Raw genomic sequence first — 19,253 nt, forward strand, 5'->3', positions numbered from 1 at the left:
TATATGTGTGTGCGTGTGTGTGTTGGGGTTAATTTTGGCAGGGAACACAATCCCTAGGGAGAATTTTGGAGAGTGTACCACCTGCCTTTTTTCTCAGAGCCTCTGGGATGAGTGACAGCTGTCAGGACCAATGGCAGAGCTCACAGGAAACAGTCAGCCAGGCACATACATTCCTCCCTTTGAAGGAAAGCAAATGAAACATGTTTTTCATTTGAATGAAAACATGAATGTTTTTTCCTTTTTTAAAGCACCAGATGGAGAACAAACAGAAGCTAAAGACGAAAAGGTAGACAGGAGGCAAGACTGTGTCCCTCTGCTTGTATTTGATATGTATGCTATAATGGTCAGAGCTGAGGACAGGGAATTTTTACATTCTCGAAGACCAGGTAAACTGGCCTGGCTGTTGACAGAAGACCCATGACTCAAAACTCAAAGATTTTCTCAAAATATTCAATTCATTTTTCTGATTAGGTAATAAATGTATATAGGCTGTTATATTATTATACTGTATATCATTGAATGTTTATTTAACTGAAATCACATGGGATGCATCTAAAAGAACAGCATTGGTTATTTGTGTGTGTGTGTGTGTGTGTGTGTGTGTGTGATTAGTAATGTAATAAATATTCAATAATTATGCCACTGAACCTGGTGACCACTGTGGCAAAAGTGGGTCAGTCGAAATTTTACTAAATAAATACGATAAGTAATTTTAACAGCAGATTATTAAAACAGATGTCCTATTGTAACATCAAAAGTACTTTATCAAAAAGGTATCATCATTATGTCCATGAACAGAACATTACAAATGCTGATCTTGACCTTGCAATAGTGGATAAAAAATGTAGTCACTGTGGTTTTTGAAGACTTGATCTTTTGGAGCTCTAGCGCCCCCTAGATGTAATACCCTGTACAGACCTACAAGTAAAATTAAAATAAATCTCGAAATTTTATATAGGGAAAGTATAGGCTACTTGTGCATTCGAGACTACATATAATAATTACTTTAAAACATTTGTTTGACACACAAGAGTTTTAAAATAATACAAAAACAATGTCTGAATTCGTATCTGAATTTCGATATACTTGGCAACACAAGTACTTGTGGAGATGTTTATGATACAATAGCAATTATAAACCTGATAGTGCTGACAGTTTCTGGATGCTCTTGTGTAAGTTAAACTATGCTTTATCATAAATTAGCTGCTATCTGCAGTGGCTCTTAACAGTTTTGTCTGAGACAGTTTGATGGCCTTCCTGAGCAAGCTTATGTTGTAATAAAATAAAGAAGTCAGATTAATGTTGTACGTCTTTATTTTTTAGTGTTTTAGCATTTTCAATTAAGATTATGTTAATATAAGTACATTTAAAGGATTTTTGGAACACAGTTTGGGGAGGCCCCCTGATCTACAAGATAAAGTACAGCTGAAGAATAAATTGGAACATCTTTCCCATTTGCAAAACAAAATCTTTTTCATCAAATATTACATTTTTAATTGCATTGTTTTTAGGGACAATATGAGTATATCATTTCATACAGCAGTGTGAATTTATTTCAATATTGCTCTAAAATTGTGTGGAGTAATATTATGTACACATTTTAAAAAGTGTTCTGAGTTATAAAATTTTAAAAACACGATCAATGACTTTAGCCCTCATTAACATTAAGTATTTTTGTGAAATAGCCTATGTAGGTTTCGGAGAGTGAGAGGACCAGCGCTTCTAAAGGGAGAACAGTTTCTGAGAGATCCAGGCCCCCACTGGGGAATCCTTGGAGTTATTGAGATGACGACTTGTTGCCCTTGCCACAAGAAAGACGATTTCTGCGATGTTGAGCAGGATGCAGATGCCGGACACAGCAAGCATGAATATAGTGAACACTGTTTTCTCTGTCGGTCGGGACACAAAGCAGTCGACTATGTTTGGGCACGGGTACGAGTCACACTTTACCAACCGGAACATCTTGTATCCCGGGTAAATCATGTAGAACAGATACATAAATGCAGATTCGAATAACACACGGAACAGCAGACTGATCATATATGTCCACCAAAGGGCGCCAGTAATCTTCATCTTTTGGTTTTTTATCTGCTCTATGTCTTTTGGACTGGTGCGGCCAGCTTGCCGATACAACTTTTTGTCGATATGCCGACGATGTGCAATGTGCATGGTAACCAGCAGGGCGGGGGTAGAGACCATGATGAGCTGCAGCGCCCACAGTCGGATGTGAGAGATGGGGAAGAAATGGTCATAGCAGACACTGTTGCAGCCAGGCTGCTGGGTGTTGCAGATGAAGTGTGCTTTCTCATCGCCCCACACGCTCTCCGCCGCCACCACCAGAACCATGATCCGGAAAATGAAGAGGACAGACAGCCAAATCCGCCCAATGCCGGTAGAATGCCGGTTCACGCCGCTGATCACGGCATAAAAAGACGCCCAGTTCATTTTTGGTTCCAGATCTGGAAGACAGAGAAAAAGTCCACTGGTATTAGGGAACACAGACACACATAACTCTATATAGGCTAGCTATCATTGTGAGGACATACACTGACACAATGCAATCTCTAGCTCCTTAAATCAGAACTAAGTGCCTCACCCAAACCTAACCTGATCCCTAAAACCAAGTCTTGACCTTCAAAGAGGCATTTGGAGGGCTCTCAGAAAGTGAGGAGTGGCCAAAATGTCCTTCCTCACTTTACAAGATTGTCCTCACTTTGATGTCTAAAACTAAAACTGGCCCTCACAATAAAAGCAGTACAAGTGCACACACACAAACACACACACACACACAAGGTTAGAACAAAAGTCGCTCTCAACCTAACAGAGGAGGCATCATACAGCGATCAGCTTGTTATCTGACATATTTTACAATTATTTTCTATATACACACACAACCGTACAAAAATTGGGATCAGGAAGTTTTAAAACATAATAATGATCTAAATATTTTTATTCAGCAAGGACACATTAAAGATCAAAAGTCACATGGGTTACATTTAAAATGTTACCGAAGATTTTTATTTCCAATAAATGCAGTTCTTTTGAACTTTATTTTCTTCAACAAAAAAAAATCCTAACAAAGCATCAGTTTCCACATAAAAATTAAGCAGCACAATAGTTTTCAACATTGTACATTCGACTAATTGTATTGAGCACCAAATCAGCGAATTGATTTCTGAAAAGATCAAACTGAACGCTGCAATAATGGCTGCAATAAATTCACCACCACATTAATAAATATATGTTTAAATATATTAAAATAGAGACAGTTATATTAAATTGTAGTTATGATTCACAATATCAAAGTTTTTACTATATCTATAATCAAAAAACAAAACAAGATTAAAAACAAGACACACAGCAAGTAAAATATGCATCAGCATTGAGACATGCATAAACCCATATATCACATTAAAGTATGGATTTAATCCCTCTTATTACTGCTCAATAACCATTGTTATGTCATAATAAGAAACACATAATGACCACGTCTGATGCAATGCACAAATAGAGATCTTAAAAACAATGCACAGCACAAGAATATAGTTACAATATGCCTTGACAATGGACTTAAATGTCCTGTACAGGGTAGTACTTGCAAAAAGTGTTTTTTCATGACTGTATGCTACCTGAATGTACCTTGTATTAACATGAAAATCATTTACATTTTACAAGAAAAGCAAGTGCACGGACAAAATACAACCACATCTACAGCAGAAAACAGCAGCAACCAGAGAAATTATGTGAGAGAAAGAGATTCATGCAGTATTCAGCATTACCAGACTCCGCAGGTGGTGTTAGTGGCATGGGCAGAGCCCGTGTAGAGGGGTTCTGAGACCCGCCGTGTCTCCGGTGTGTGTGTGTGTGTGTATGTGTGTGTGCTTCTGTCAGATGGAGTGCCTCCAGCTTGCAGCAACCATTTATGAAGGCACAGCCACCCATGTGACCGGCGAACTCAAAGCCAATGTCATTCTCCCATCACACAATGAAAGCGTAGGTTCAGTCACAGAACAAGAGTGTGCGCTTGAATGTGTGTATTTCTGTGATACGGGTCACAGGGTATCTTCCATTTTTGCCTTCTGCCTCAGATTTGTGTAATATTAAATGCTCTGACCTCACAGGACTATGCAGCAGTTTTCTTTTTTATATATATATACAAGCACATTCATTATGAATTCAGATTTTCCAGGTTTAGAATTACATGTTTAGAAGTTTAGAACTGATCATAAGTGGGTTTGGTGTTTGGAAATGTGTCAACAGTTTGTTTAGCAAATACCATGAGTATATAACCATTTGAAAATTAATTAAAATGATGATGTAGTCTTATCATGTAATTTTGTTTTACATTATTGGTGAATATTGCTATAGTTCTATAATTTTAACATTTAACATAATAGAATATGCTTTTAGTCTCTCTCTCTCTCTCTCTATAAGCAAATTAAAATTGTTGTCTTGTAATGGTGAAATATAAAATTACCATTTGCATTACTATTTCCATTGAGGCTTCTACATCTTTTTCTTTTAGTAGTTTCCCCCAATAAATTGTGGATTGTGTTTTATTATTTTTTTTAATGAAATGCAGCAAGAGATGTCATCATAGCTCTTAAAAATAAATGCAACAAAAATTATTTTTTCACCATACAGAAGAACAATTTTTGATTCCCTAAAGAACCTTTAGGTAGGACAGTTTTAAAAAGAACCTCCCCCCCTCTTAATTTTTGTACTATATAGGAACTTTTGTGCAATGAAAATTTTCTATAGACATGGAAAGTTCTTCATGGAACTATTAATGCCAATAAGGAACCCTTATTTTTTACAGTGTAGAGAATCATCCATCAGAAATCATTGTCCCAAGATACTGCAAAACATCTTCAATTCAAATACAGATTTTTAGTTTCCCAGAGGTTGGTTTATAAAATTATCTGATTTATTACTATGTGTAGTATATTCCATGATCAATAAGTGGTTGTAAACATTCTAAATTAGAAGTAAACCAGGGAGATGGGTGTTTCATGCTGACTTTACTGGTTTGGTAGTTGGTTGATTATTGAGTTTCTGGATTGATCATGGTTGGTAGTTGATTATGATAGGGTTTAATTGGTAGGTTTAGTACTGTGTTTGATAGGGTTGGTATTTGGCTGATGTTTACCTGCGGTTGGTGAGGTCCCTGAGCAGATGAAGAGGTTGAATTCGCACTCGCACAGGAAAGGGTTGATGTTTCCCCAGTGCAGACTATTCTGCAGTACCCGAGCTTTGCATTGCTAATCACTCGTGTCACAGTCACGCTGTTACTCACCCCACTACAAACATCTCCACACAAAAGATGCTTGTGCTGCCCGTCCTTAACCATTCAGATCAGATCCAAGGCACACACCCACCAGCAGACACTGTGACGCAAATTATGTACAAATGCATTTACACATGAACATACATACCAACTCTCATACACAAGCTTGTACATACTTTGTTTCACACACATTCATAACCATGTACATACAGGAAAGTTTACACATGCACACTATAGGCTACATTGATCCAGTTTCTGTATGCACAAATTTGTATACAACAGAACTGTTTTTAGATAGATGTACTATAATAAAGACCTGAAATTACATTCATAACAGCAGCTTCAAAATAAAATAACATATTAATCCAAATGGTTATCCTTATTATCAATTAAATACATTTAATTTATTAATTGCTTTTTCCTTTTGAGAGGATAAATGGCACATACAAGGATGTACAGTAGATTGCTTTAATTTATATTAGGGTTAGGGTTAGGGTTAATAAAATCCAAGGGTTTTAATAAACTTCAGCTGATTAGGAATTTATTACTAGAAATGAGGACATATGAGGGGCGGCAGTGGCTCAGTGGTTCATGTAGGTTGTCTACAAACCGGAAGGTTGGTGGTTCGATCCCCGGCTCCACCTGACCAAGTGTCGAGGTGTCCTTGAGCAAGACACCTAACCCCCAGCTGCTCCCGACGAGCTGGATGGCGCCTTGTATGGCAGACACCGCCGTCGGTGTGTGAATGTGTGTGTGAATGGGTGAATGTGAGGCAAATTGTAAAGCGCTTTGGATGGCCATGTGGTCTGTTGAAAGCGCTATATAAATGCAGTCCATTTACCATTTACCATATAACCGGACTTTAAGACTTTATTTATCAAAAAAAAAAAAAAAAAAAGAAGAGAGACCCATGTCTATCTTTACTTCATTTTTTCTATTATCTTGTCCAGAATGTTAGTTAGTTAAATCGGTTAAAAAACAGTTTGTCAATGTTATATCAATCAGCTAACACACGTTTTAAAGAATTTTGTATTTATATCAAGCTTTTAAAAATACATATTAACTCAATAAAGACATTTCATTCATTAATTTTTATTAACCCTAATCCCAACATCTTTTAATATTAAGACATTGTTTAATTAAACTTTTCACTAAAAATGTAAGAAAATAACGTTTTTTTTTATAAGTGGACATTCTTTTACCTTTATTGGTTGTCGTTGTTTATAAAATACGTATAGTTACACTATGCTCTTTTTGGTGTTTGTGTCTCATGTTGTTTGGTCTAGTTTCTAGTTTGATCTGGCGGAAGAAAAGTCCCCACAAGGTGACCAACAATCACGCGCTCACGGCCACAAACGCCTAACGCGCGAGCGCGCACTGCCAGCCCCACCCATATGTCTGTGCCCCCACCTAGAGGAATTCTGGGAAGACATGGCGGCTTCCGCTGTTTGTGTTCACTGAGGTTCCGCACTGAACACTCACTAAATTTCCAGAGTTAAGTTAACTTAGACAACTTTATCAGTGGCGCAGTTCGGGATGGAGGAGAGCGGCAGTGTGGACAGCGTGGAGTCGCTGTGCAGGTAACGTTGATTACCAAGAGAAAACACAAAAACACTCTCTCACACAGAGGCATTAACGTTAATGAGTGAATATTTACAATAACTTAAAGTTACCTGATTCGCAGACGCGTCGTATGAAAAACTTTCTAGGACGTTTAAATAATGTATATCACTATTTTTTAAGGAAGGGATAGTTCACTCAGAAATGTAAAGTCTGTCATTATTTGCTCAATATATATTTTCCAACCTTGTATGACTGACTTTCTTTAATTAATCTGTAGTGCATTAAAGGAGATATTAGGCAGAAACACACCACTCATTTTTTTCTGTATAGTAAAGGAGATGTAATGATAGTGAATGATTGCTAATGCTGTCACAGGTTTGGAGCAACATGAGTATCAGTAACTGATGACAGAATGTTAATTTTTAAGAAAATGCGTCCTTTAATGTGTAAAGCTCATAGGTGTGCTTTATTCCTTTCAGCTCCACCACGACGCGCTCGGACCGCTCCAGTGGCCCCAGAGTTTCAGACACAGAGCTGCGGGTCAGTCAGGACCAAAGTCCAACCCAGCACTTCTTATTCTGTTCCTAAACCTGTTGTATGCTCTGAACTGTTACGATAACTAAACCTCATCTGTCTTAAATTCCTTACAGAGTAAAGGAAAGGCAACTGAAAGGGTATGAAAGTATAAATGTAAGCCTAAAGTTTGGATTAAGTCTCAGTTCCTTTCTATTGATCTCATGTTCTTCTGTGTGCAGATCTACAAAGACCCCAGTAAAGGCGAACTTCCTCTTCTGCCAGAGGAACTGGTTCAGGATTCCGGTATTTGTGGTTCATTTATACTGACTTCCGTAAACCATCCATTCTGATGGTGTAAATGTATCTGTTTCTTGTGTGTGTGTCTACAGCTAAAGATGTGACTTACATTTGTCCGTTCCTTGGGCCTGTTAGAGGATCTCTGACCGTCACTAACTACAGACTTTTCTTCAGAAGCACTGACAGAGTAAGAGCCATGTGCTTATGCTGTTTTTGTATGACTGCTGGAGAGAGTTTCTAAACTAAAGACTTCCATCACCTCATTTGTTGTCTAGGAACCGGTGTTTCAGCTGGATCTACCACTGGGGGTTTTGAGCAGAGTAGAGAAGATTGGAGCAGCAACTAGCAGAGGAGATGTCTCTTACGGCCTTGTCTGCAAGGTTGATTTGTAATTTTCTTTTTGAAAATATTTAAAAAAGTTGTTTTGTTTATTATATATATGAAATAATAATAATACATTTGATTAGTAATGCCTACATTTAAATAGTAACACCTTTCTCAAACTCGAAGCGCTAAATAAAGCTGAAATATAATTGAAAATGAAAAAAAAAAAACCTCACTGGCCACTTTATTAGGTAGACCTTGCTAGTACTGGGTTGGACCCCCTGAAGAGATTTAGGTCCATATTGACAGGATAGCATCACGCAGTTGCTGCAGATTTGTCGGGTGCACATCCATGATGCGAATCTCCCGTTCCAGCACATCCCAAAGCTGCTTTATTGGATTGAGATCTGGTGACTGTGGAGGATATTTGAGTAAAGTGAACTAATTGTCATGTTCAAGAAACCAGTCTGAGATGATTGGAGCTTTGTGACATGGTGCATTATCCTGCTGGAAGTAGCCATCAGAAGATGGGTACACTGTAGTCATAAAGAGATGGACATGGTCAGCACAATCCTCAGGTAGGCTGTGGCATTTAAACAATGCTCAACTGGTATGAAGGGGACCAAAGTGTGCCAAGAAAATATCCCCCACACATAACACCTCCAGCAGCCTGAACCACTGAGACAAGGCAGGATGGATCATGCATTCATGAAAATCTAGACTCATCAGACCAGGCAACGTTTCTTAGATCTTCTCTTGTCCAATTTTGGTGAGCCTGGCGAATTGTATCCTCCGTTTCCTGTTCTCAGCTGACAGGAGTGGCACCCGATGTGGTCTTCTGTTGCTGTAGCTCATCTGCTTCATGGTTTAATGTGTTGTGCGTTCAGAGATTGTATTCTGCATACCTTGTTTGTAACGAGTGGTTATTTGAGTTACTGTTGCCTTTCTATCATCTCTAACCAGTCTGCCCATTCTCCTCTGACATCAATAAGGCATTTTCACTTAAATTCCCTTTCTTCCCCGAGTTTGAGTAATTTTATGTATGTATGTATGTGAATATGAACATCTGGCACATATGAAAATACACTGCAAAAAAAGTATATAAGAGTTTTGTGATAGGGCCATTGAAAATATTGGCAGGACATTAAACTGGAAGCTGAATAAACCCTTAATATTCAATCCTGATGCATCCTTTTTTTTCATATTTGCTTAATGTGTATGTCTTGTAGGATATGAGGAACCTACGTTTTGTACACAAGGAGCCTGAGGACTCACTAAAGAAGTCCGTGTTTGAGGTTCTGATGAAGTTTGCTTTTCCAGTGTCAAACAACATGGTAAGAAAATATTAATACAGCATATGATTTATATACTAAATTAAACCAATTCGGCAGCAGCCTAAAATGAATTTGTATCTCTTTCTGTCTCCTTCCTTCCTCTTTTTCTAGTCCCTCTTTGCATTTGAGTATAAGCAGGTATTTCCTGAGAATGGGTGGAAGGTGTATGACCCACTGGCTGAATACAAGAGACAGGTACAATCTGTGTAATATATTAATTCATTCGATATGTATTGCAAAATAAATCCCTTAAGAGTGATTAGGACTCTAATGTAAAGCACAGTCACCTTGAGGGGGATTGTTTTAAGTAATGATGACAGTGTTTATTATCCCATGTGTAACAGGTACTTACCAATTTAATACATGAAAATTAAAAAATTAAATCTGTCTGTTAAATCTTTCAATACAAATATATGTTGTATTTTGTAGTGTCCATATAATAATAAATGTATTATTTATATTCCTTGTCTCAAACATGAATAATCTAAAATAATTAAATTGAAATATTTGAATAGAATGAGAATGACTATGGAGAGCACAACTGTATAGAATATTGTTTACTTGGGATAGCAATCTTTTATATAGTTTATTATCATTATGCAAAAATATTAATTAACATAATGCTGTGATTAACCAATGAGAATCAGTTATTTGTGCTTCGTGTTTTAAATGCACGTGTGTATGTGTGTGTGTAGGGTCTTCCAAACGAGAGCTGGAGGATCTCCAAGGTAAATGATCACTACGAGCTGTGTGATTCATACCCAGCAGCGCTATTTGTCCCAGTAACCATTACTGATGAGGAACTGCGACGCGTCTCCAGCTTTAGGGCCAAAGGACGCATTCCGGTCAGTGTCATGAGATGTTTCTGAATCATCACACATCAGTCTGTGTGTGTACAATTATTCGTCCCCGGGCCTCACCACTGAAGCTGTTGGCTTGATTTGGTTTAGGTGCTGTCATGGATCCACCCGGAGAGTCAGGCCGCAGTGGTGCGTGCCAGTCAAACGATGGTGGGCCAGAACGGCCGCCGCTGCAAAGAAGATGAGAAGCTCCTTCAGGCCATTATGGACGCAAACGCTCAATCACACAAACTGTTCATATTCGATGCCAGACCAAGTGTGAATGCTGCGGCTAACAAGGTAGGCACTCTCTTTCACTTCAAGTGTGCGTTTTGAATGAAAGGACATTTTGAAAGCCTGTGTTTATGTGCATTTTAGATGAAAGGAGGTGGGTTTGAGAGTGAAGATGCTTATCAGAATGCTGAACTGGTATTTCTGGACATCCACAACATTCATGTAATGCGTGAGTCACTAAGGAAACTGAAGGAGGTTGTCTATCCCAACATTGAGGATTCTCATTGGCTTTCCAATATCGAGTCCACCCACTGGCTGGAGCATATTAAGGTGAGACAAAAGTGATCTTGTTAATCGCCTTTCACACATGTTAAGACACGTGAGGATGATGAATGTGGCACTGACTGTGTGGTGTGTGTTTGTGTGATAGTTGATCCTGGCTGGAGCTTTAAGGATAGCTGATAAGGTGGAGTCTGGGAAAACCTCAGTGGTGGTTCATTGCAGTGACGGCTGGGACAGAACTCCTCAGCTGACCTCACTGGCCTTGATAATGCTGGACTCTCACTACAGAACCATACGAGGATTTCAGATACTGCTGGAGAAAGAGTGGCTCAGCTTCGGTCACCGCTTCCAACAGGTCAGGGGTCCAGTTGTAGTTTACATGACACAGCAACAAGCAAGACTGTGAGAAAATATGTTACCTGTTTCCCCAAATTGCACACTTGTTAACTCAGTCACTATTTACTATATAATGACTGCTTCATAGTGCCCTATATAAGTGTAGTAGTATCTGGCATATGGACAATTTCTTGGGTTCATGTGCTCCAGAATCCAAATTTAGCCTGTCTATCGGATATTGCATTTTCATTATAATATCTGGTCAATATATATTTTATTTTAGTTCTATAGAATATATAATATACTTAACTTTTGACCATTTAAAATAAAAAAATACAAAAACATAATACGTACACTACCATTTAGAAAAGTAGGGTCAGTAAGATTTTTTTCTGTAAAGAAATTAATACTCTTATTATGCATTAAAGGGATGCATTAAATTGATCAAAAGTTACAGTCAAGGCATTTATAAAGTTTGTGCTTTATTGAAGTTAATGCTGTTCTTTTCTACTTTAAATTCTTGAAAGAATTTAAAAAATTGCTAATTATTAGATATGTTACTTGTCCCTCAAATCAACATATTCGAATGATTTCTGAAGGATCATGTGGCACTTAAGAATGGTTGCTAAAAATTGCCATTACATGAATAAATTATATTTTAACATCTATTAAAATACAGACCGTTATTATAAATTGTAATAATAGTTCACAGTATTTGTGTTTTTAATGTATATTTGATCAAAAGTAGCCATTGTAAATATAAGAGACTTGATAAAAAAAATCTTACTCACCCCATACTTTTGAACATGATTATATTTTGTGTATACAGCGAGTGGGCCATGGTGATAAGAATCACACAGATGCCGATCGCTCACCAATCTTCCTGCAGTTCATTGATTGTGTTTGGCAGATGACAAGACAGGTGAGTGCAAAACACCCCTGAGTTCCCTAAGTAACACCTGCCTATGTCTTCAGTACGTTCTGTGGTCTGTATTAGTAATAGGTATTTGTGTTTGTAGTTTCCTGCAGCTTTCGAGTTCAATGAGTATTTCCTCATAACAATACTGGATCACCTCTACAGCTGCCTCTTTGGCACATTTCTGTGCAACAGTGAGCAGCAAAGACTTAAAGAGGTAAGAATGAGAATGGCCTTGGAAATAAATATTTGCACACTTGCATCTCATTTAAAGAGTAGGAATATGACAGTTAGGCTCAATGGATTATGATGTAATTTGGCAGATGCTTTTTTCCAGAGCAACTTATCCGTTGTCATTGTTTGTGTGAGACTTGTGTTCAGTTATAAGCTGCATATATGAGTGTGTCTGTTTTGTGTTTAGGAAGTCCCGAAGCACACTGTGTCTCTATGGTCGTTTGTGAACAGTCAGCTAGAAGAGTTTGTGAATCCGCTGTATGTACATTATCCCTCCCATGTGCTCTTCCCCACCGTTGGTATACGACACCTCCAGCTCTGGGTCACCTACTACATACGCTGGAATCCTCGCATGCGACCACAGGTACACTCCAGGTTTTAATGGATGTGTAGGTACTGAAATTGTTAGGTTTATTATCTGACTATGCTAAGTTTGCTCATTTGAAAGACAATTCATTCAGGCTTTTCACACTGCACTTAAACACCAGGCTATCATTATTCTAAACTCTGCATTTAACCCTGGATAAAGGGTAATTTAGCACCACTTTTACCCAGTTGTGAAATGCTTTTTGGTCATTTATGAAAATGCATTGCATAAACCATCGTTTCAGCATTTGAAAGGAAAACTATCAAATGGTAACAGAAACCATGAATTAATTACGAAAATCAATTCTGGAAAAACTTGACAGTATTGGACTGCATTTGTCCAATCAATGCAATTGACACTGTAAATAAGGATGTTAACTTGGGGTTTAGGAACGTACAGTGTCAACTTATGAATACCCAGGATTTGTTGTCAACCCCATGTGAAATTTTACAATGTGAATCAAGATAACCCAGAAGTTGTTATCCAGGGTTATCATTTTAAGGACTTACAATGGGTTTTTAAATGGATTGTGAGGTCTATGTTTGGTTTGAAAGTCTCAGTTTGATGAAAAATGTATTTTAGGAGCCTGTCCATCAGCGCTACAAAGAGCTGCTAGCAAAACGTGCAGAGCTTCAGAAGAGGGTGGAAGAGCTGCAGCGGGAGGCGGCCAATCGCACGGCCACTTCATCCTCCGAGAGGCCGGGGTCTCCCACACGCTCCATCACACCTGTGCAGACCTTTGTTTAGACTTTAAGGAATGTAGATGCCCACACTCGGATCTCATGTTACTTGCAGTGATGCACAACTGATTTAAATTCACACACTAACATTCACCTCGCTGCTACCAGCTGGCTGGATGAATAGAAGAAGCTTATTTTAAATCACTAAAACTGTTTCATACTAGTATTATATTAATACATTTATTAAGACTATTAAAGCACTAATACATATTAAAAGGAGATTAGGGCTTCGACTGTATGAGCTGTATGTAGTAGAACTCTGTGCCTGAGCATCACATGACCAAAATATTGTGATGTCACTGGGATTCTGCCTGCATCATCTTGATGCGGAGGGAAGATGAGCCCAGTTTTTCAGCCTCAGGGTTTTGCATATAGGCTTCTGTCTTTACTTGAATTCTGAACTTTCTCGAGCTTGTTTAAAATGACACTATGTAATCTGGTTATATGCTCTATAACTTTTGCTCATACATTAACATTATTGACAAATAAAAGGTCTTGACCCTGATTCAATTGGGAGTCCATAGCAATGTCAGCAGTTTATATCTGGTTTTTGTGTAGTCATGCTGCAGTCCGAGTATCCATGACACAATAGTGTAACTTAATTTTTAAAATATTAAATACATGTAATGCATCGCATATTTCAGAAAATGTGCAAAGCAATCCTATATCTTTAATCTTTAGTGACTAAGAAAACGTGTTAATAATCCCAAACAGTAAAAACAGATTGTTTATTTACAAGTTTGATGTTACATTTTTGAGGTGGATTGATATTTTGTGTTTTATATAAAACCATAAAAGTATATCAATTCAAGACCATTTCCAGTATTTATGTTGGTTTTAATTCTTGTCTGCATCTGTGCGGTAGTGGCCCTCCTGTGCCTCACCACTTGCCCCTCTTGCTCCAGTCTTTAGGAGTGAAATGCAAGCATTTGGGATCAATGCGGAGGTGGCGTTTCTGCATGGCACGCTCATGACCTTCCACTATGTCCTCAGACAAGGTGAGGATATACTGACCCTGCAATAGAGAAGAGCAAATCCAACTAATTAAGTTCTCAGATTGAGAACTTAAATTGAGAAGTGTTCATTGAAAGTGTTATTTTTACCTTGTAATAATTGATGAGGTTGAGGTATTGAAGAGTTGATATCACATCCTCTTTCTTGACACTTGTGATCTCGCTAATTTCACTAAGAACATCAAAAGCAAGAACACTGCTAGTAAACTGTGCCTATAAAGTATTTCCTTAGTACAGTACAACCAGTGGTCACATACTTGATGGTAATCTGTGGTCGCTCGCCATTCTCTGATTTGAGGTCCATGAGTATCTCCAGAATGGTCTGGGACCAGTATGAACGGTACGAGAGCAGGCCCAAATCAGACAGAGGTTTCTCTGGGGTGCCAGTCTTTCCTTCCACCTTTGAGAGCTCATAACCTTGGAGAGAAGATGTGTTTTTTAAGCAAGGCCCACAACATTCAGGGCTAATTATATTAACTAACTTCGAGGCATAAATAATTTTTGAGCAAAAATGTTGTTTGACTAATGCAATTTGATTTAGTCATGAAAATTGTAAAATGACTCACTGAACTCTATTAGTAGTTTGCCATAGCCTCTTCTCTGATAAGGTGGCAAGGTCAGGATACAGGCCACATTATAGTCTTCAGTTGATTCCTTCTCCTTTAATGAACAAGGAAAAAAACATTCAATACAGTGGCCTCAAAGAAGCCAAGAGGTGTTCATTTTAAAAGCAGCATAAGCAATGTTTGAAGGATTAAAAAAACATAAAAATAGATGCCAGCAGAGATTAAAAATACCTTTGAGAAGTAGCCAACTATATGGAAACCTTTTGAATCATACTCCGTCATAACATAGAAGAGGAAAGGATCTGTGTCGTAGTACAGGGTCTTATGGTCCAGGAAGCATTTAGCCAATAAACACAAATTTTGGGAATATGCCTGTGCAGTGAAAGAGAAGATTTAAAATAGATTTAAAAGACCTTTAAAAGCTCACAAAAGATGTATAGTACATGCAGTAAAACATTTGCATGACTCTATTAAAGGAAAGTGTCCAAACACATATTTGTTGATTATGTATAGTCAATTTAACAACAAAATTCAAGAGTTATTTGTGTTAAAGCACTAATCCAAACTCTAATTTTGTCATCTCCCTCTCATTACACACCTTGTTTTTTCTGCCATCTATTTCAAAAAAGGAGATGGTTCCTTTGCGGTATATCTCATTTCCTGGTGGATGCCGCAAGTTGCATTTTGTCTGTAAAAATTACAGAAGAAGAAACAGTTATATTAAATGCAATAAAATTAGATACTAAATATGTGTAACTATAAACGCTATTTAAAGATGTGGTCACATTTCCCACTGCAAAGTTTCAATGGGAATCTGTGTAATCAAGAGTTTTACATGAGAGTAGAAATGTGTTCAAGCTGGTTATGAAAATGTACTGCGACAGAAGTACTGTAGCTGTTTGCATTATATGTGACTTTAGTGTGTGGTATACTTTATGCATGACTGAACTACTGACAATGAAAAATGTCTTCAAAATGTAACTAATGTGTCAGCTGTCTAACTATTCTTACCAAGTGTCTTTGAAGACATTTGAGGCTCTTGAGGTATTTGAGGCAGAATTCACAGAGGTAGAGAATGGGCAGAGAGGTGAGCTCCTGTGGGTATGGAGAGAAGTACCAAGGCTTCAGTCTGTGGCGGCCCAGCTCAATACAGTCTATGTTCTTCATTCGTGTCACAATGTCATCATGACTGCGGTCGGACACCAAGCTACCGGTCATGCGCGGGGCAGATGGGATTCCATCTGAACTGTCCTGAGAGTCCTGAAACCAGAGAGTAGAGTCAGGGAGAATAGTATGAAACACCAATACATGAAGCCCGTGACTCTGCTTCATATTTAAAAAATGGAATTCATATGTAAACTGTTTTTTTTTTTTTTTCATGTCAGGTTCACCTGATTTTCTTTACTAAAATATATATTTATTTATTCAGTGCAATGGATTCTATTACTTAATGTACAGAGTCCATTCTGTTTAGAATCTGAATCTTTCATGACCCTAAGCCTCCATTCTGACAAGACACTCAAACCAAAGCAAAAGCAATGGGAAGTAAATGAGCTGGACCTCTCCTGGCAGCAAAAAGACGGTGGGGCAGCGAGGGCTGTTATTCTGGAACATCTTTACCATCTAGAAAAACACAAGGGGTTGCAAAGCTTTGGGAAATTTGAATGGAGGAAGGTAAGCCATAGAAGGGCAAAAAGCAAAATCTCAGTGGAAAACATTTTAATAATTTGGTTTTGGTTAGCTCTTACTAGTAGTCAGTGTTGGTTAATATAACTGTACAGAATTAGTATAACACAGTAATTCACCAATAACAGTAGTACTACTGTTAAATTAAAGTACCATCATAAAATATACAGAAAATAAGTGCCCTAAAACATTACAATCCTACTTTTAACAGAACACCATCTTGATAAATAATGTAAAAGATAGATATCATTTTTATTTTAGAGAATGGGCATTTTTAGCTGCAGGACATACCTCATCTGTCCCTCCACAACTTTTTCTTTTTCTCCCAGGCTGAGGAGGAATGAGATGACGCTGGATGGATGATGTGCCATTCTTTGAGGAGGAAGAAGCACAGGCGATAAAGAAAGGCTTGATTTTTAAAACGATATTTTAAAAACTTCTTTAGACCTAACATTTTTTGAAATTCAATATTTAAGAGAAACTATTCTTGAGTTGTTTCAAATGCAGTGATTTCTTACTGTGGTGAGAGAGGTGAGTGGTTCATGCTCGTCTCTGGATTTAATGCTGAAAGAGGAATCTCTCATTGCTGGATAGACAGAGGCTTGACTTGCATCCACAGAACCAGGAAGTGAAGTCACTGGAGTCGCTGCGGTCACTTGTGTTGCCAAAGACACTGAATCTGCTTTCCTTTTCTGTAAAATCATACAGAAACAACAGCTACTTTTTTCTCTGTAACATTCTTTAAAATGTACTAAAATTCATCATAACGAACAACAAAACCATGAGTGAATTTCTGCCACTTACCTCATGAAAACAAATAAAAACTAATGAGTAATGAGTCTGGCTGAGCTTTAACATACAGAAAATGAATAGATTTGTTTTAGGAGTAACAAAACATCTTTTTTCAATTCCCTGTGTAATAAATTCTAATAACGTATCTAGTATTTTAGATGTAACTTAGTAACTTAGCATCTTTCAAATATTTAATATTATGTAACTCCTTTCATACTATGTTAACATTATCGTTCAATAAATATCTTTAATTTACACGTTACATAAAAGGTTCTAACTGCTCTCTGCAGTTTAAATCGAGATGAGGCAAAAACTGCATCCCTCACACTCTAAAAAGTGGATAATGAGTTTATTTAAATTAGTCTTGAATCCAGCTCGTTCATCATAAACTCTTTCTGTACAGATTGATTGGCAAAAAGAACGGGCAGGGATCTTCTGTACCAGTGTGGGGAGGGTTTTGCCTCTTGAAGTAGCTGAAGCAGACTGAACATGGAGATCTAGACTCTTCTTCTAAATTTGAACAGAAAGTGAGAGATGATAAACGGACGGAACAGCATGCAAATTTGAAAACAGCTGAGTATGATATACTGTATATTTTTTCCACTGACATGGGACAGTGTTGTTTCTACATCTAGAGCCACAGGCTTACCACGTCTCTCTCTGGCGAGCTCGGGCGAGACCCAGGCAGCCCATTCTTCATCGGGGTCTTTGCCTCCTTCTTGGGAAACTGGAGCTTCTTAATATCCAGTCGGTCTGGTGTAACCCATTCATCCAGGCGCTTATTAACTTACAAAAAACCCCCAACAAATTTAGCAGAGTTTTTGGTTTGAAATTAAAAGCTCAATATGGAATCATTCACACTCTGAAGGCAAAAAAGATAAGGTAGGTAACCAAAGCTAATAATTAATACTCACAGTCAATATAGTGAACATAGTAGAGCTTTTTTCCAGAGATGTCTTTAACACTGAGAATTTCAGCCAAAGCTATAAAGAGAAGAACAAACCGTTAAATTCGTAAATATCTACATATATTATACTGCTATTCGAAAGTAGCTGTTTTTGTATACATGAGCACTGACATGTAAGGCAGAGGAGCTGCTAGTGTTACATTATATACGTTGATGCTATTGGATACTTACGCCATTCGTCTTCATTTTCTTGATTCTTTCGCAGCACGGGAAGTCGACAGCCCTCAGTAATCTCAACCTATGAGGATATAACGCAATTATAAATGATATCAACCAACACAGACAGAGCATCTTTCATTTAAATCGCCACCAAGACCACTTAGAAAATAACCCTCTATCCATTACCCACCGACTGATCCGCCATATTTTTTTTATCAGGATCACAGAAGATACAGTGAACGCCAGTCGCGTTTATTTTGCCTTGAGTGACGCACAAACCAAAACTGATAAAAAATTTATTTAGCAATAAGGCTATATTTTTTTCTATAGTATTTCTATAGTAATTTTAATCATTGTTTGTGTCATTTACAAAAATAAAAAATAGCTGCGTACAAATGCTGATGAGCTAAATTCGACATTCACATGAAAATCTTTATTAGAATGTATATTTTAAATGCTTATTTACTGTCAAATTTGAAATATGAAAATAATAATATAAAAATAATTAAATAACAGATATTATATGTTTGGATTAAGTATTACATAAGAGGCACTTCTTACAAGTTGTTTGGATGTATCTGGTTCATGTAAGATCCAATACTAAATGCAGTAATGCACAATGAGCAGAATACCTTTTAACTATGCAACGAAATACTTAAGAAAATTGTTTTGTTCTTGTTTTTATGAAAAAGGTGTATCATCTAACTATTTTTGTTGGTATTTATTTAAATCTGACATAAGCCTGCTTATTTTATTTTTCTTCTTCATCTTCAGTACTATATACAGTTTTTAAGTAATTTA

General features: G+C 37.5%; 3 protein-coding genes across 7 annotated transcripts; 1 reads left to right on the top strand and 2 right to left on the bottom strand.

The window, feature by feature from the left end:
* Positions 1-1,296: 1,296 nt before the first annotated feature.
* On the bottom strand, positions 1,297-6,597 carry gjb1a (gap junction protein beta 1a). 3 transcript variants are annotated; one of them, XM_026210663.1, is made up of 3 exons: positions 6,490-6,597; positions 5,297-5,387; positions 1,297-2,459 (listed from the first exon to the last, which is right to left on the bottom strand). In XM_026210663.1, the coding sequence occupies exon 3, from the start codon at positions 2,443-2,445 to the stop codon at positions 1,723-1,725; it is 723 nt and encodes a 240-aa protein (XP_026066448.1). In that variant the 5' UTR covers positions 2,446-2,459; positions 5,297-5,387; positions 6,490-6,597; the 3' UTR covers positions 1,297-1,722. The 3 variants fall into 3 exon arrangements, with proteins under 3 accessions (XP_026066448.1, XP_026066447.1, XP_026066446.1); XM_026210662.1 differs by having other exon boundaries at positions 5,150-5,387; XM_026210661.1 differs by lacking the exons at positions 5,297-5,387; positions 6,490-6,597 and adding an exon at positions 3,780-3,898.
* An 88-nt stretch (positions 6,598-6,685) lies between these two features.
* mtmr2 (myotubularin related protein 2) lies at positions 6,686-13,779 on the top strand. The gene is made up of 16 exons (XM_026210654.1): positions 6,686-6,867; positions 7,330-7,390; positions 7,501-7,524; positions 7,606-7,669; positions 7,756-7,850; positions 7,939-8,043; positions 9,217-9,321; positions 9,433-9,516; positions 10,017-10,166; positions 10,272-10,460; positions 10,539-10,724; positions 10,825-11,031; positions 11,842-11,934; positions 12,032-12,145; positions 12,350-12,526; positions 13,112-13,779. The coding sequence occupies exons 1-16, from the start codon at positions 6,824-6,826 to the stop codon at positions 13,274-13,276; spliced, it is 1,863 nt and encodes a 620-aa protein (XP_026066439.1). The 5' UTR covers positions 6,686-6,823; the 3' UTR covers positions 13,277-13,779.
* A 194-nt stretch (positions 13,780-13,973) lies between these two features.
* On the bottom strand, positions 13,974-18,827 carry LOC113048799 (histone acetyltransferase KAT5-like). Of its 3 annotated transcripts, XM_026210655.1 has the most exons (15): positions 18,643-18,822; positions 18,465-18,531; positions 18,241-18,309; positions 17,976-18,112; positions 17,768-17,836; positions 17,053-17,226; positions 16,826-16,906; positions 16,409-16,471; positions 15,860-16,108; positions 15,447-15,536; positions 15,080-15,220; positions 14,849-14,942; positions 14,540-14,699; positions 14,373-14,454; positions 13,974-14,284 (listed from the first exon to the last, which is right to left on the bottom strand). In XM_026210655.1, the coding sequence occupies exons 1-15, from the start codon at positions 18,655-18,657 to the stop codon at positions 14,150-14,152; spliced, it is 1,626 nt and encodes a 541-aa protein (XP_026066440.1). In that variant the 5' UTR covers positions 18,658-18,822; the 3' UTR covers positions 13,974-14,149. The 3 variants fall into 3 exon arrangements, with proteins under 3 accessions (XP_026066440.1, XP_026066442.1, XP_026066441.1); XM_026210657.1 differs by lacking the exon at positions 17,768-17,836 and having other exon boundaries at positions 18,643-18,827; XM_026210656.1 differs by lacking the exon at positions 16,409-16,471 and having other exon boundaries at positions 18,643-18,827.
* Between the last annotated feature and the right edge of the window lie 426 nt (positions 18,828-19,253).

This window comes from Carassius auratus, chromosome 30 (assembly GCF_003368295.1).
Source record: "Carassius auratus strain Wakin chromosome 30, ASM336829v1, whole genome shotgun sequence".
NCBI lineage: Eukaryota > Metazoa > Chordata > Actinopteri > Cypriniformes > Cyprinidae > Carassius > Carassius auratus.